This window comes from Neoarius graeffei, chromosome 14, assembly GCF_027579695.1.
Source record: "Neoarius graeffei isolate fNeoGra1 chromosome 14, fNeoGra1.pri, whole genome shotgun sequence".
NCBI lineage: Eukaryota > Metazoa > Chordata > Actinopteri > Siluriformes > Ariidae > Neoarius > Neoarius graeffei.
The window spans coordinates 3,082,938-3,100,877 of NC_083582.1; the positions used below are offsets into that span (position 1 = coordinate 3,082,938).

A 17,940-nucleotide genomic window follows, 5' to 3' on the forward strand; every position below is an offset into this window, starting at 1 on the left:
TTCCGGACGAGATAGCGAGACCAGCGGGGTCTCCGTGGATTGTTATCGGAAGCAAAGCGAAGGAGGCGGTGTCGGGAACGGAAGCAAAAGCGAGGCTGCAGAGCCGGCCTGTTGACTAAGCTCAGAAAACAGCTACTCAAATCTCCACTGCCAAGCCTCTATCTCTCCAACGCCAGATCCATGTAAACAAGACAGACGATTTGGAATTACAGCTGGAATTACCTTATTCTATTCTATAATCGGCTGGTCAGTGCTATGCTCAATACTTAAGTGACTTACCCATCCAATGAGGATTCTTGTTTACAAGATGCCACATCTGAGTCGCTGACAAATCCTGAATTTCTGTAAAGATAACTGTCCAGAGATTTATAGGCACGCAGTGCATCACCACTGAACAGCGAGGGAAAGTTAATGAGGTAATCATACACGTCCAGGTATTCCGCTGGCAGTTCAAAATCCGGTCGTGAAAACTCCGTCCGGTAAGCCATAAGGGTCACTAATCTGTAGATCGTTTATTTTAGACATATATCTAGTTATCTGTTCATTAGAAAAATGAGCCGTGTAGTCCGTCGGTTGAAATTGATCCATTCTGTACACGAGTGCAGCAGTATTCAGTGGTGTTTTTGACCGACAAGATGGCGGTCGTGTACTTTCCGGTCACATGACTGCAAGATCTCTATTGGTGGCTGACTAAATACTTTTTTGCCCCACTGTAACTGGATACCATGGCTGGGTATTTTACCTAATTCGCATGTCTTTGGACTGCAGGGGAAACCGGAGCACCCAGAGGAACCCCCACCACAGACAGGGAGAACATGCAAACTCCACACAGAAAGGCCCCAGACAGCTGTATGGTTCAAACCTGGAACCTTCTTGCTGTGAGGCGACAGTAAGAACCCCTACACCACTGTGCTGTCCAGACTCACCCCCTGAGGCCTCTAGATGTTCTAATGCATCAAAAAGGTCTTGTCTTGGTTTTTAAATAACCGTTAAACACTCCGTTCCACATTAAGACTTGTTGCTTAGACAGTTTGGTTTTCACTGATCCATACCTACACACCTGGTGGTGTTTAAAGTCTATAATGTGAGCATCACATTCTGGATCAGCGTCCACTGTGTGGTTCTGGAGTCTCTGGAATAAAAGGGAAGTGAATGGTTCTCCAGCTGAACACCAACACTAAAGATTTTACTATGAAAGGAAAATGGATTTGCCAAAATAAACAAAAGCAAAGACCAAATCAACCTTTCTGCTCTTCCATTCCCCTGCTTCAACTCTCCGGCAGGTCTGAGGAGCTGCGCATCAACCCAAACCCCTCGTCACAGCACGGGCAGATGGCGGAGCGTCAGAGCTCGAGGGTTGTAGAATTTGCTCAGAATCCATCAACATTTCAACAGCACATCTCAGGAACATGACTGAACTTCATACCTGATTAAAGAGCTGTTTGAGATGTAAACTGTTTACAATGCAAAGGACATAAAAAAATGGACTAGAGACAGATTTCAGTCAGCATCGCCTCCGCAGCTCAACTGCTCAGGTTTAATACAATCTGAACTACAGCAGGATTCCTCAGGTGTGTAAGGAACAGGAAGGTCCCAAGGTGAGACGGAGACTGGGAGCTTTACTGTACACTTTATTCACGTTCAACACAAGCACAAAGCTGAGCATTCACAAGGGGGAAAACCCACACAATCTGTTTTAGTAAATTAAATAAAAGTAAAACTTCTTCGCAAGCTCATCGAGATCATCCACTGTGGTATGGCGAGAATTAAAAATAATAAATAATAAACAAACAATCTTACAGACTTGTAGATTGTCATGAAATTTACATACACACAATGATTGTGTAACAATGTGCAAATCTATAATCTCTAATATACACCTAATATAATTGCGTGTGTATTATTTTACACACACATACATATAAAATTATGTTGACATCCTGATATACGGATTTGTTTCAAATGTGAGTGTGTGTGTGTGTGTGTGTGTGTGTGTGTGTGTGTGTGTGTGTGTGTGTTAGGCGAGTGAGATATGGAAATCGGCTGTGTCGAACAGCAGGCTTCTCTTTGGAGGATTGGGTTCTTTGTCGGCTCGGTGTAGGAGTTTAAACAGTCCAGTGCCGATGTTCATGGGAATTCCCATTATTATACACTCCGACACACCTGCAGGGAGACAAACGGACAGACAGACAGATTACAGTATATACAGTTATAGCAGATCAGCGATGTGTACATGTGGTGTGTTTATTGTCCGTAGCTGGATCAGAGTTCGGCTGTTTATACGATACACACCCGTCACTAATTTATCAGGTCACTCAGGCTCCGCCCCCTACGTATACAGATACTTTTACAAAATGTAGATATTTGTGTTTTGCAGATGTGCCAACCTTAAAGACCCCGTTCACTCATCCCAGCGAGGGGTCACACAGCACTGCCAATACCGTCCTCTTATAACCACCCGTCTTACCTTACAACCCCTCAGGTAAAGGGTGTGTGTGTGTGTGTGTGTGTTGTACAGGGGGTTTTATAGAAACCTCCAGATGCCCTGGATGAAAAAAAAAAAAAAGTTTCTTCCTGTTGTATAAAACACATGTCCACTTAATCAGAAACTGGGCTTGTGAACTTCTCCAGCGTCTCCCAGCACCCGATACGGAAGCTGTTTGACAATTTAATCTTTTTTTCAGTCAAAATTATCATCCTTTTTCCTTCAGATTGTTACTTTGTGCTCAGTAATTTATTTCTCACTTGTTAAAGTGTTTACAGTTTATTTTCACTCTGCTTTATTATTACTGCATTGACTAAAACTACAGGATGATAAAAACCGTTTTCAGAAAACTTAATCACACTCAAAGTGCTTCTGCAAAAAGAAAACATTCAAAGTAGTGTGTGTGTGTGTGTGTGAGAGAGGTGAAAAAACACTTCACACACAAATTTATCCTTCCACACATCTTTTCATTTTCACTCAAAACCCCCTCCCTCCGTCCATCCGCCCACTAATCCGTCCTCATCTATAAACCCCACTAATCTCCACTTCACTCGTTCATTCATCACTCTTTTCTCCATCTGTTTAGTTTGTGGTTTATTCCTCCTCCTGTATCTGTTCTTCATTCTGCAGGACACCCTTTGAGTTAATAAATCACACATCTGTTTCCATCAGCTCCTCCATCTCAACTTTAATCCCTCCATCCATTCACCCCTACATCCTCTCTCTCTCGTTCATGTGTGCGCACGCACATGAAAATCAAATCATTCTGTCTGCAGTGAGCAGAGCCTCAGTCTTCTGTTCATCTGTCCGTCCCTCTCTCCATCATCCACCCATTTAATGACCTTCACTCCGGGGTCTTGATCCATTCTCCTGAGCTCCAGAAACCAGCACTCAGGGAAACAGATCAGCAGTTTGCCACGTCTCCATCCACAGCTCCCTTCATCTCTCACCCCTCCCTCTTTCCCCTGCTGTGACACTCACCACACACAGAATCTTTCTGCCCGAAGTACGCAGCATCAAACAGATGATCAGCGGTCTTCTCAAACGAGGCCAGCATCAGGACGCTCTCCTTCATCTTGGCCAGACCGAAGCGAGTGATGCCCAGAATCTCCCCCTGACAGACAGACAGACAGACAGACACCACAATAAAGTACAGAAGTGTCCTGAGTGCGCGAGTCCGTGTTCCAGTGCAGCGTCTCTCACCTTGTAGGACATGAGATCCGCGAGCAGCATGACGTGACGCCGGTCGATGCTCATGCCGTGATTCACCATGGTGTACTGGATCTCATTAATGATGGTCGTCCTTGCAGCCTCAATGCCCAACGTCCTCTCCACCTACACACACACACGAAAACTTCCCATTATTCCACCTTTGTAACCGTGTTTCCCAGAGAAAGCCGCTGTGTGTTTTCTGTGCCATCAGCATGCAGTCAGTGTTCAACATTAATCTCGGTCTAATCATTATGACCGCGCCCGGGACAGAGACCACCAGGGGGCGAGGTATTGCTTATTTGTTAATGATGTTACAGGAAAACGGCTGGACCAATCTTCATGAAACTTTCAGGATCGATGGAAATCGGTCTCAAATAGAACCTCCAACACTTTGAGGGTCATCCGGTCAAGGATTTTGTGGCTGCAGCCTCATATAGAGGCGCAGCCCACCACGTCATCGTGCTGTAAGAATGTAACAATCACGGTGTGTTCTCATTGGCTGAGAGCAGTAAGCAGTACAGTGTGTGCTGATTGGCTGAGAGCAACAGAGAATCAGAACCATGTTTACAGACCCCTTCGCAGTAAACGTCATTCATATGCAAGAGGAAATTGTGCGCGCAGCCTGGACTCAAAAAAGACTCAGCGATGGTCAGACTGACTTTTGGCGACGGTAGAGACGAGAAGAAATATTTGGAAGAAATGCCTAGTTGTTGTGTTGTCGGGTGTCAGAATCATAGCAGTGATGGGGTTAAAATGTACAGAATTCCAGCAGGATCTCACCCATTCCAAAAAATAAATAAATTAATTAATTAAAAAAAAAAAAATCGCCGACGTCTATGACTACAAGCCATCAAATGTGTAGACTGGGATGAAAGCACCATCAAAAATGCGCGGGTTTGCAGCGCCCACTTCATCACAGGTAAGATCGGGCTATTTATTAAATCTTTCTTTTTTATTCTTTCTAGTCTTCGTTGATTGATGTAGCAAAATACTTTGGTAACGTTTGTCTGATTAGCTGGGTCATAGTTACACAATGTAATGAATATTGTTAGCATGTTAACTTAGCTTTGCGTGCAGTTTTGTTTGTAGGAGAGGTCTCGCTTGACTCAAGCAGTCCAGATTTTGTGCCGTCATTATTTGCGTATGCCGAAAATCACAATTTTAAAGCAAGGATGGAAAGGTAAAATTGTGTGCCCTCACTCTAAATGCCAACTTGCGTTGACTGCTCTAACCTAGCTCCCGCCCCGTTCAGTTTCATTTCTGCTCTCTGCCTCTCGCTTTTTACGCAGCGCTGATTTCTCTTAGCTGCACTCTTTACACTATCATTCCTTTCATGCCATCACCTCCTGCAAATTGCTGTTTAGTGTTGGTGTTTGCTGTTGTAGCTAAAGCCACATTGCCATCACATCACGGGCATAATTTGATTAAAACAAAATGAATATGAATGTCCCATTGTTAATCAAGTTGTACATGCCCGCACATAACATAATCATATGCGTCTAAAGACTTGTAGGCACAAAGTTTTTCGTGGGTGTACACTGAAGTCTTGTCAGTAAGGTACGAGTATATATCTGGCCATTGTATACCAGGGAACTTACTAACATCGTCCGTCCACTCTTTAATTAAATACGGATCCGGTAGGCGATGTCCACTTGTTAGAGTTAACTTATTTATGTAGCATTCTCGATCTTGTAACGACAATTGTTTTGCATAATCTGACAGCTCATAATGCCGGTCTATGGGCAGCGCCATTGTTTCTGAGTCCAGGCTGCGCGCGCATCCTGGCAACGGTCGGTTTGTTTACAAACATGCGAAGGGGTCTATTGGCCAAGTATGTTCACACACAAGGTCAAAATCAAGGTCACCAAAAAGGTCAAAACTGTTTTCACGATATCTTCCTCCATATTCATTGTAAGTGCGACTGGGCGTGGTTTGTTTTGCCTGGAAACACTTGTTAGAAATGAAATGGGTGAAACTGATCATGCGTCTCTTTTTATAAAGTGAAATATAAAGGCCTTCCTGTTCACTTTCCTGCTCACAGCATGTTTGGGAGGAGAAAATCAGGGACGTCTGGGGAAAAAAAAAAAAAAATCTCAAAATTCCGACTGGGAAAGTGAAAGTGTTTTTCCCACAATAACAGAAACGTCTGTTTAATGAACTCCACCAGCGCAGTCTCTAACTCCATTAACTCACAAGCGCTTCGTGTTTAATTAATTAGTGAGTTTCCCTAATGAGTAACTCTTACAAACACGAGTTGCTAGTTAGCCAGCATGGTGTCGCTACAGAAAGGGTCTGTGATCAGGTTTTAATTTCTGAAGGCTGTAATTTCTGAGATACGAGACTGTGAAACTGGTGTACGTGAGGTCAGAATGTAACCTCAGTTTCATCACTAAACACACACACACACACCTCATACGTGTTGTTGGACGTGGTGCGGTTGCCGTTGACACCGTGTGTTGCCATGACAGCGCGCAGGTTATCCCCCTCCACCAGCAACTTGAACTTCTGACGGCCGCTCTGTTCATCAATGTGGATCACAGCGCGGGAAACCTCAGGAATACCCTGTACAACAACCTACACACACACACACACCAAATCACAAGAGTACAGCACACACAGGTATGATAAATCCCCATGCAGACTGAGTGAGTGTGTGTACACACACACACACCTTGGGTAACTCCTGTTTGAGTGACTGTAGAACGTAGTACATGGAGCTCTTGCTGTTCTCTCGAGGAGACACACACACCACTGCCTCACCATGAACCGCAATATCACCAGGTTTCACCCGCAGCTTACTCATACAGATACAGTACCGCACGGTCTCCGCATTCACCTACACACACACACACACACACACACACACACACACACAGGGGAAAGGGTGGAGGAACAAAATACAATGAGACGGTTTAATTGTGCGTGTGCGTGTGTATGTTACCTCCAGTCGGAGAAGGCGGATCCTCTCGAGTGAGAGTTTCACCAGGATGAAGCAGTCATCAGGCAGGAACACCTCCTCTATGTACTCCGAGATCTAACACACACAGACAGTTCTCATTCAGGAGTGTATTACACTAAATGCTGCAGAGTGTGCAGGTCTGTCGGTGAGAATCCTTCACAGCGGTGTGTAAACGTGCAGCGGGCGTGTCTGTGGGGTTCGTTACCTCCCCAAGGAGCGTCTTCTCGATCCTGCCCTTCACCAGGCGAGCGAAGTCTGCGTCATCCTCAGTGTCCAGGTGTGCAGTGATGATCGGGGTGCTGTAGGGAACAGGAAGTTAAATCACCACCAGCGCAGTGAAGTGGAACTCCATGATGATGGTGTGTGTGTTTTATAGCTGCCGTATTTTATCTGTTCTGCTCAGGGACGCTGGTCACATGCCCCTTTTCCACCAAAGCAGTTCCAGGGCTGGTTCGGGGCCAGTGCTTAGTTTGGAACCGGGTTTTCTGTTTCCACTGACAAAGAACTGGCTCTGGGGCCAGAAAAACCAGTTCCAGGCTAGCACCAACTCTCTGCTGGGCCAGAGGAAAGAACCGCTTATGTCAGCGGGGGGGCGGAGCTGTTAAGACCAACAACAATAACAAGACCGCGAAAGATCGCCATTTTTAAGCGACGAGAGGCAGCAGCTGTACAAACGCGAAGTCATCCATTATTATTATTATTATTGTTGTTGTTGCTGCTGCTGCTTCCGCGTTGTTTTTGCTTTGATATTCGCACCAAGGTTTATGCAAACGCAGCAACGTAACTGACGTATACAGCGACGTAACTGACGTGGCTCCGCTTAGCACTGCGAGCTATGGAAAAGCAAACTGGTTCTCAGCTGGCTCGCAAGTTGAACGAGTTGTGAACCAGCACCGGCCCCGAACCAGCCCTGGAACTGATTTGGTGGGAAAGGGGTATCAGAGGGGTCAGTAAGAGATTTCTTTTATAAAAAGTTACTCCAATGAAATCTAAGGGAAAAAAAAAAAAAAACTGGGGAAAAAAATCGACTCCAAACGGCACCTCCTGGTTATGCCGATCGAGACCTTCTGATCAGCTCCTGGACTCCTGGGTCACACATCCACACCCCCAACTCCACCCCCTCCCTCCTTCACAGCCCCTTACTGCACCATGAATAAAGCTCCGCCCATTTTAATATCATTTCATTCTGTGCAGGTCTGACCTGATGTTCTTCGAGGCGTTGATGATTTCTTTGATGCGTGGTACCCCCAGCGTGATGTTCATCGACGCCACACCCGCAAAGTGAAACGTCTTCAGGGTCATCTGGGTTCCGGGTTCTCCGATACTCTGAGCACACAGAGCGCCCACAGCCGAGCCCGGCTCCATCTGAGCTCTGCAGGCAACAAACAAACAATCAATCAACACACACCCCACACACACATACATACACCCCCACACACACACTCACCTCATGTACTTGTCCCTGCATGTTTCCAGAAACTTCTCTAGCTGTGTGGGTGTGATTCTGTCCAGCTGGTACAAAACTTTGGGCTGAAGGACAAGAAAAAAAAGGGGGGGGGGGGGGGGGGATTCTTTTATTTTCTCTCTCTCTCTCCCTCACACACACACACACACACACACACACACACACACACGTACCTCTGTGGATCCATTATCATTTATGCCGTACTTGTCTCTGGTCTTCTTGATTTTCTCCCCCATGCTGCTGACAAATTTTTTTATTTCCTTAAATGGGACACACACACACACACACACATATTAAATTAAAACTTCACATCAGAAAGTCCAAACTATGCATGAAACTCTCAGACCATGTTCACGATCAGAAAATAGCAATATATAGTGCAGACAGGTTACAGATCTCTCACACACACACACACACACACACACACAAAAGCTCATTCTCAGTAATGCAGTAGAATTCTGTTCAAAGTGCTTCAGGAAGAGGGTTAGTACACAGGATGTAGGGTGTGTGTGTGTGGGGGGGACAGTAAGTCATGTAAAGGTCTCTTTCAGAGAGAGAACTGAATCCGTTCACTCATCCTTCCTTACTATACACTACACATAAAGCAGGCAGTGTGTAGCTGAACAGAACCTGGATGATCCACTACATCTGCAGTATGCAAATTAACCACACTACGCCATCCCATAATTCCTCTGGAGCCTCCGAGTAAATGAGGAATTCCCCCGAGTAGGTGCAGTACTAACAGTAGATACCTGATGCACTAAAGTTGGTGAAGTATTGAGACTCAGCCAGAGAGAACTAAAAAAAAAAAGAATCAATGAATCTCTCGGAATGATTCATGAAGAGTCGCACACCGTTCTGGTTTTACGTTGGCGTTTTTATATTTTATGGCACTTTGAAAAGACAAAAACTGAAATGAATAAAGTGATCATTCTGCATCAGTGACTATTTTTCCGACGCACTTCTAACACGACAAAATGTGGACTAAATGTGTGTTCGGGGAAACTGGAGTTATCGCTATAGCAACATGCGACAAAACTTCTAATTATCCTGAAAGTAATAACGAATATAAAGTACATTAACTAAAACAAACCTCACTGATTAGTCAAGATAGAAAACACAGGCACGATCATTATCAGCTACTTATTTTAATCCAGACACCCCCCCCCCCCCCCCCCACACACACACACACCCCAGTGTGAACTCATTAGTGCACCAAGACTTCAGACTCCAAACTTCGCCGACATGAGAACACATACAATTAGGAAATAATTAAATATTACACTTCAACACTGTGGTAATGAGCTGCACTGAGGCCAGAAGGGGAATGCTGGACATGTGTGCGCACACACACACACTCAGAGCTGATATACAAGTCAAGTTGGATATAAACAGCATTAGTACAACATGCTGTACCCTCACGATCGTTTCAGTGTTTGCATGAACATCACATTAATCATGCTCTCACTCACACACACACACACACACACACACACACACACACACACACACAGAACCTCTACCTCCATAAACCTCTGAGTGCCAGTACCAGTCATTGTCTTTAAACAAGAAACACACACACAGGATTTGTGTACGACTGGGAAAGGAAAATCAATCACACACTTCACGTGACTTACAACAGGGCTGATCTTTGTGTTGCAACCTGTTCATTATATTAATGCATTTACATTATACACAGGGTGTGTGTGTGTGTGTGTGTGTACCTGTAAGAAGGTGTCTCTGCAGCAGGTGAAGTCGTTCCTCTTCATGATGGAGTCCGCAGTCAGCACCAGCTCGTTTTTACTCAGCGCTGGTTCATCAGCACAGTTGTAGACCGCCTACAGGGGGCGGAGCCAAGCACAGACAAACATCAGGGTTTACTATACTGATACTACTAATTTACCCAATTAGCATTTTAATAGTGGAACAGTGTTAGACAGGTGTGGGACAGGTGTCCATCTGTCCATTCACTCATCCTTACTGTCCATCCATCTTCCTGTCTGTCTATTTTACTCTCACTTTCATCATCTACCTGCTACACAGTCTGTCTGTCTGTCTGTCTGTCTTCTGTTCTACCTGTCAGACCAACCAGCTGTCTGTCCATCTATCCACTCATCTAACCACCTGTTCATTATTGTCTCTCCTTCAATCTATGCATCTGTCCTGTTCTACCTGTTCATCAATCCATCCATCCATCCCCAAGATTCCATCCATCTGTCCTCTATACATCTATATAACACACACACACACACACTGCTCCCATGGTTTATAGCAGAGTTCTGGTTGCTGATTGCTGTTAGGTAGGGGGGTGTGTGTGTGTGTGTGTGTGTGTGTGTGTGTTAGTTACCCGGATGTTATCCAGCACCCTCTTGAACTCGAGCGGTTCGTCTTTTCCCTCCATGGCGGCGGGGTCGAGTCCATCTCCTCCATAGATGAACTGGATGATGTCACCGGTGGAGCTACGCACGGTGAGGTCATACTGAGAACACAGATCCTCCAGAGACTTCACCAAACGCCTCTGTACACACACACACACACACACTTTTCTAATCAACATCAGGTGTGTCGACCCTCTTCAAGTCGTCTTACTGCGAAAGTAATAAATGACAAACTGGAAAAATAACGGATCATGAATAGGACTGTTTAGAAGGGACGATGTTGTCCAACAGTTTTCAGTCTTGCTTGTATTTTCCTCTCTCTCTCTCTCTCTCTCTCTCACCTGCATGTATCCAGTCTCTGCTGTTTTCACCGCCGTGTCCACCAGCCCCTCACGGCCAGCCATAGTGTGGAAAAAAAACTCAGTGGGGGTCAAACCAGAGTAGAAACTATCTGCCACAAAGCCTTTAGCTGCAGGAAGCTGGAAACACACACGCAGTACAGCAAATACACACCATCACAAAATTTAACAACTTAGCTGTGTGCGCACAATGTTGTTGCTAAGCAACTGGGAAACGGACAAGGCATAAGCTAGCTAAAGACGGCTAACAGCTGTGTGATAGCAAGTTACACTGTATTAGCCTTTAAGTAAAGACTGCCCAAGAAACATCATCAACATCTACCTCAGACCTGTTAGTTAATTACTTTAAATAAACCCTCAGTAATACTAAAGGACAGTTATCACCCTTTAACCACTGACTATCCTCATCCTGCAGGAGTTTGGTCATACGCAGTAAAATCTCACTTGTAAAAACTAATTTGGATGAAATTTGGAGGAAAGGTAAGCCGTGGGCCGAGGAACAACTGATTAGATTTTGATGTAAATTGGGATGTGTACGTGGATCCAGAAATTGTGTGTCTGACTCAAAAATCAGTGAATGGATTTGGATGAAATTTGGTGCACAGCTTTCACATTATCCCAGGTTCAAGTGATCCAGTTCTGATGTTGATAATATGGGGCTGGGTGGAGGTCTGAACTCTACCAAGGGTCTGCTAACTTATCATGCAGGGCTCGAAATTTGCGGTGCTTTTGTCATTTGGCGGGTAATTCCTGTCACTAGCCAGCCCGGCTGGCTAGCTGAAAAATAAATAAATAAATATATATATATATATATATATATATATATATATATATATATATATATATATATATATATATATATAAAATTGACACACTGTCAATTAAAGCCGCCACATATTAAGCGCGTGCCGTGTCTGTGTTAATCAATGTGTTTATCGGCAGGATGGAAAATAAAGAATTCCAAATCATATCGTGTACGAGTCAGGCTGTCGGTTTTTTCAGTACTGCGCATGCATATAACGCATCTCGCTGAATATCGCGGTAATCACGTGTAGTATTGGACCAGGCGGGTGGAGCACAGAAGCACGGCAGGCCAGAACGGAGTTCTCAATGAACTATTTATTGCTAGCTTTTCAGCCTTTTATCACTTCCCAGCCGGTTGGGGAGAGAGAGCTCCCTTTCTCTGCTCTCCTCTCCTTACAAACACAGGTTAATCCCCGTCAGGTGCAATGATTCCACCACTTACCTTCCCTGACTCCGCCCTCCATTCACAGACCGACGCTTGGCCACGCCCCCGCTGCCACATCACATTATCAAATTCAATAGATGTGGCCACATTATCGCCCATTTAAACACGCATTTTTGTTGTTGTTTACATCTACATCTGCCAAAGCTACATTGCGATGTGGAATTTTCTGAAAGGTGTACAGAAACCGCCAGAGACGGGGACAAAGCGACCTCGGGCTGAAGAGGAGAAACGACAAAGGACTTCTAAGCAAACGTGGGAGCAGGGTCGGCCTCGGCTGCGATACGATTTTTATGGAATAATTAATTTTTTTCAAGTTGATTCCTAGTCAATATGAAGCTCCGAATGCTTTCTCTCTCATAAATGGTTAAATACAGAAAGCATGTTGGACATATTTTGGGTGCTATAGTCATGATAGTAAGGATATTTGTTTTCAATACTCATACACCAAGTTGCCATGTTTTCCAATATATTATTATTTGTTGATATTATATTATGGTGCTCTGTGTTGTTCTCATTTATGTATTTAACAACAGGATCAAAATACTCGGGTTTTTAAATAAATGCACATTAGTCATGAACAATGGGAACTACTCTCTTTTGCGTTATTTTTGACAGAAGTAAAATTCAGACATTTTGGCGAGTTGATTTTCTGTTTGGCGAGTTACTTTAGAAGGGAACTAGTCCGGCTGGCTGGTGAGAAAAAAAAAAATGAATTTCGAGCCCTGTAATGGATCTGACATTTTGGGAGAGAAAAAAAAAAATTATAATAATAATAATAATTGTATTTGTACATTTGACTTATTTCACTTGAATACATTTTGCTGTACTTTTGCTCAAAGTACTATTTATGACCAAAATTTACTTTTAATCTGAATTAGATCCGGTTATCTTGGTGAAGACTCAAATAACTAAACTTAAGCTTTTCCGTAAAAAATTATGTACGTTATGCATTTCTGAGGGGGAAAGAAAAGAATATCAGCTGATAAAATCATTACTGGATTGTGAAATCCTCAAATATCGAAAACTTATCGATCTTAAAAACCCTGTACCTGGCGGATTCTAATTCTCACCACTGAACGTTTCATAAATTAATTAACTGATGGTCATTTCTCTCTCTGCTCCACTGGCCCAGTGACTGCGCTTGCTCTCCATAAAAATCTGTGACATTACCGTTACTGTATGATATGATCACAGAGAGCGCTCTTACTTTTGAGTGTTTCTCAAAGTGCGGCAGCGATCGATTCTCAAAGCCGTCGGGAACTCGAGAGCCACTGATGGCCTGCTGACCCACACACGCTATCATCTGAGAAATATTAATAAAGGAGCCTGCACACGAGAGAGAGAGAGAGAGTGTATTAGTACACACACACAGTGCATGTGTTATAGTTACATGTACAGTACAGTAATATGACGTTACAGTGACGGTGTGTTCTGTAGTACAGTAAAAGCATGATGATAGTACAGTATACACTCCAGCTAAAGTAATAGAGTGATAGTACAGCAAAAATGAAGTGCAACACAGTGAGAGTATAGCAGGAGTACAGAGTACTGTAGTGTTATAGCACCAGTATAGCACATTAGTACCGCAGTGATGGTGATGATATGGTGTACAGGGTGAGAGTACTGTACAGGGAGTGTGTTCTAACAGTTTAACAGTAAAGTAAGAGAATAATTATGGTACAGGAATGATATAGTACTGTGTGAATAAAGTGTAGCACGGTGATGGTACTATGGGATAGTGGAGGACAGTGCATTAGGAGTATACCGAGTGCATTAGGAGTATACCGAGTGCATTAGGAGTATACCGAGTGCATTAGGAGTATACCGAGTGCATACTTGCCAACTTCTCAAAATTGTCATGGGGGAGAAAAGTGCGTGAACGACATGTTCAGTTGGCCGAGGGTCTGATGCGCGGTTGAAACGATAAAAACAGTGGAACCCAATTAACTGCAAACCATTTGAAATTTATACAATTAAAGAGTTTTTGAATTGTCGATATTGTTCTATCAGTTAATAAAGGTTATGGGATTCATGTATCAGGCCTGAGAGAGCTCAGAGTGAAAAATCTGAAATAATACTCTTGTCTTGAATTTTAATATAACAACAGTGAAAGGGAAGTCTGAAATCAGATTTTGAGCTGAAAAATCTCCTGCCTGAATATTGTATCCATACAGAGACCCACAGAAAATAACACAAGTGATGCTCTAGAGCAGACCTGGGCATTTTACGGCCCGCAGGCCGCATCCGGCCCTTTGGTTCATCCTGACCGGCCCGCGTAAGGTTAATTAGAAATTACAAAATAAACGTATTTTCTAATTTTACCTCATGCATGGACTGAATGTGCGTTGCTTTTATCTTGAAGTTGTGTTCAACAAATACGCAATGCACTCGACATGAACATGACATGAAATCCCACGAAGCCTAATCCCGCGATAACTACTTCCGTAATTTGTCCAGACCAACCACAAACTTGTACCTTCAAACGGTCCAGCCAATCACATAGTGTGACGTCACCAGCAGGCGCCGGAGCCCGAGCCGATCTGTAGATCTGATTCCTACACCGAATGGACACGGTATCATTATTATAATATGACGTATCTTGCTTGATATTTGGAGTAGAAAGACAATATTGTGATGTCTTTATTGTGTTTTGGGGTGAATGTGACTGAAAAAAAAAAAAAAAAAAAAAGGTTCAAACGTTCACATTTTGTTAACCATTGTTTTGGGAAATTTGATTGAATAAATGACATTTTTTGTAAGGCAACCTTGTTTTTTCCCCAGACTCTTACCAGTCTTAGCAGCTTGTAAAAACAATGTTATTTACTGCTTTATATAAAGAAATACAATTAATATTATGCAGAATTTAGTTCAGCCTTTTGGTCCGGCCCTCCACAAAACTTTGTTTCTCATGTGGCCCCATGGAAAAAATAATTGCCCACTCCTGGTCTAGAAGAATGTTTATCATTTCTTAAAATAGTCACAGTGAATGAAAGTATTATTGGATTGCATCAAATGTGTTTTCCTTCTGTAAGCTCATGTAAAAATACACAGAACTATAATATCATTTATAAATTAAATGAAATTTTAATAAGATTTAACCAAAATAGTAACAACTCAATTAAATAAATACTGCACTGTCTTAGTGCGACTAAAATGCATCTCTCTCACTAAACACTTTCCAACAGAATGTTTCAAAAGCACTAGAAATCCGATCAAAATCATCTCGGAATGCAGCAGAGGAATTTGCTCATTTGCAAACTCTGAAAATTTTCAAACAAAATGTAAAAATGGCTCTATAAATCCTACCGTACTATCACAATATACTCCACAAAGAAATTCACTCGAACACAACATTTTAGTCCGACCAAAACACACTCGCTAGTAATCTTTCACTGAAAACCTCAAAACTCCATCAAAATCCATCACTTTCCAGATAATTCACTTATAAACTTTCAAACATAAATTCAAAATAGCACTAAGACACTCCCACACTGTTCAAATACACTCACCAAACACATTCTCCGTCCTGCAAAATGTCACTCAACGCTTTAGAAGTTGTACAGTTTGTTTCTGAAATGCTACGGAAGACGAGTTTAATTTCACACTCGAATGTCCATTATATTCTGATTTAAGGAATCTTTACCTTAAAATGTGTAACTGGCTGGTTGAACGTTTGCTGATCCACGGAAATTCATTCTCCCAGGCAACCTGGGATTTGCATTCATGTTTTTGCCGTGTGGTATTGGGTTTAGTGGCCATGATGAATGACTGCTTGTAAAAAATGTCGGACAGCCCGGGTGAATCCTACATTACGGAATTGACTGTCGTTCTGCTCGTTGATTGGTTAAAAATCAGTTGACGTCAGCAGTGTTTCTCATACGATTCTGATTGGACATAATCGGGAGTATTTTTAACTTGGCGGGAGGGATTTCCCAAAACCGGGAGATTATCCAGTTTTTAACAAATACGATCGGGAGGCGGGAGACGAAGGCTAAAATCGGGAGCCTCCCGCCGAAATCGGGAGGGTTGGCAAGTATGCGAGTGTACTGGGAGTGAAGTGCAGTACAGTGATGGTGTACAGAATATAGAGCAGTACAGTGATGTAGATAGAGTATAGAGCAGTATATTGGAGAGGGTTTAGTACCTTTTGAGCCACACAGAGCCATGATGAGGGGACTGTTGCTCTTATCCAGCTCTCTCAGACACGCACTGCCAGCGTGATCTCTAATCACCGACAGCTCTCGAAGGATCAGCGCCTACACACACACACAATGTTTTTATACAACCCCGATTCCAAAAAAGTTGGGACAAAGTACAAATTGTAAATAAAAACAGAATGCAATGATGTGGAAGTTTCAAAATTCCATATTTTATTCAGAATAGAACATAGATGACACATCAAATGTTTAAACTGAGAAAATGTATCATTTAAAGAGAAAAATTAGGTGATTTTAAATTTCATGACAACACATCTCAAAAAAGTTGGGACAAGGCCATGTTTCCCACTGTGAGACATCCCCTTTTCTCTTTACAACAGTCTGTAAACGTCTGGGGACTGAGGAGACAAGTTGCTCAAGTTTAGGGATAGGAATGTTAACCCATTCTTGTCTAATGTAGGATTCTAGTTGCTCAACTGTCTTAGGTCTTTTTTGTCGTATCTTCCGTTTTATGACGCGCCAAATGTTTTCTATGGGTGAAAGATCTGGACTGCAGGCTGGCCAGTTCAGTACCCGGACCCTTCTTCTACGCAGCCATGATGCTGTAATTGATGCAGTATGTGGTTTGGCATTGTCATGTTGGAAAATGCAAGGTCTTCCCTGAAAGAGACGTCGTCTGGATGGGAGCATATGTTGCTCTAGAACCTGGATATACCTTTCAGCATTGATGGTGTCTTTCCAGATGTGTAAGCTGCCCATGCCACACGCACTAATGCAACCCCATACCATCAGAGATGCAGGCTTCTGAACTGAGCGCTGATAACAACTTGGGTCGTCCTTCTCCTCTTTAGTCCGAATGACACGGCGTCCCTGATTTCCATAAAGAACTTCACATTTTGATTCGTCTGACCACAGAACAGTTTTCCACTTTGCCACAGTCCATTTTAAATGAGCCTTGGCCCAGAGAAGACGTCTGCGCTTCTGGATCATGTTTAGATATGGCTTCTTCTTTGAACTATAGAGTTTTAGCTGGCAACGGCAGATGGCACGGTGAATTGTGTTCACAGATAATGTTCTCTGGAAATATTCCATTTTGTGATTTCCAATACAGAAGCATGCCTGTATGTGATGCAGTGCCGTCTAAGGGCCCGAAGATCACGGGCACCCAGTATATGAATTTGGATTTTAGCTGTTCATCACAGAAAGGATTTTCCCTTTTGGTGCAATATGGTGCATAGTGCAAAGATGAATAGTAAATATAAATAAGTATAAATATAATATAAGTAACAGTGAGCACAGAATGACAATATGAGCGTGCAGATATTTTGCAAGTGATATTACTGATTATGAATCTGGATTTTAGCTGTTCATCACAGAGACAGCCTGAGGGAAGAAACTATTCTTGTGTCTGGTTGTTTTAGCATACAGTGATCTATATCGCCTCCCTGAGGGGAGAAGATTAAACAGATTGTGACCAGGGTGTGATGGGTCCGCAGAGATGTTACCTGCCCGTTTCCTGACTCTGGACAGGTACAGGTCTTGGATGGAGGGCAGGTTGACACCAATAATTTTCTCTGCAGACCTTATTGTCCGTTGCAGTCTGTTCTTCTCCTGTTTGGTGACCGATCCAAACCAAACAGTGATGGAAGAGCAGAGAACAGACTGAATGATGGCAG

General features: G+C 43.2%; 1 protein-coding gene across 1 annotated transcript in view; it reads right to left on the minus strand.

Moving 5' to 3' along the window:
• Window positions 1–1,611: 1,611 nt before the first annotated feature.
• polr3a (polymerase (RNA) III (DNA directed) polypeptide A) overlaps window positions 1,612–17,940 on the minus strand; it is a 35,055-nt gene continuing 18,726 nt past the window's right edge. The window contains exons 17-31 of the mRNA XM_060939128.1: window positions 16,252–16,363; window positions 13,315–13,433; window positions 10,841–10,978; window positions 10,469–10,639; window positions 9,846–9,959; window positions 8,295–8,381; window positions 8,104–8,186; window positions 7,858–8,028; window positions 6,862–6,955; window positions 6,639–6,731; window positions 6,369–6,533; window positions 6,107–6,271; window positions 3,689–3,820; window positions 3,467–3,599; window positions 1,612–2,163 (exon numbers count right to left, since the gene is read on the minus strand). Of these exons, the coding sequence (XP_060795111.1) occupies window positions 2,018–2,163; window positions 3,467–3,599; window positions 3,689–3,820; window positions 6,107–6,271; window positions 6,369–6,533; window positions 6,639–6,731; window positions 6,862–6,955; window positions 7,858–8,028; window positions 8,104–8,186; window positions 8,295–8,381; window positions 9,846–9,959; window positions 10,469–10,639; window positions 10,841–10,978; window positions 13,315–13,433; window positions 16,252–16,363 (1,923 nt within the window). The 3' untranslated portion in view covers window positions 1,612–2,017. The remainder of the gene's footprint in view (window positions 2,164–3,466; window positions 3,600–3,688; window positions 3,821–6,106; window positions 6,272–6,368; window positions 6,534–6,638; window positions 6,732–6,861; window positions 6,956–7,857; window positions 8,029–8,103; window positions 8,187–8,294; window positions 8,382–9,845; window positions 9,960–10,468; window positions 10,640–10,840; window positions 10,979–13,314; window positions 13,434–16,251; window positions 16,364–17,940) is intronic.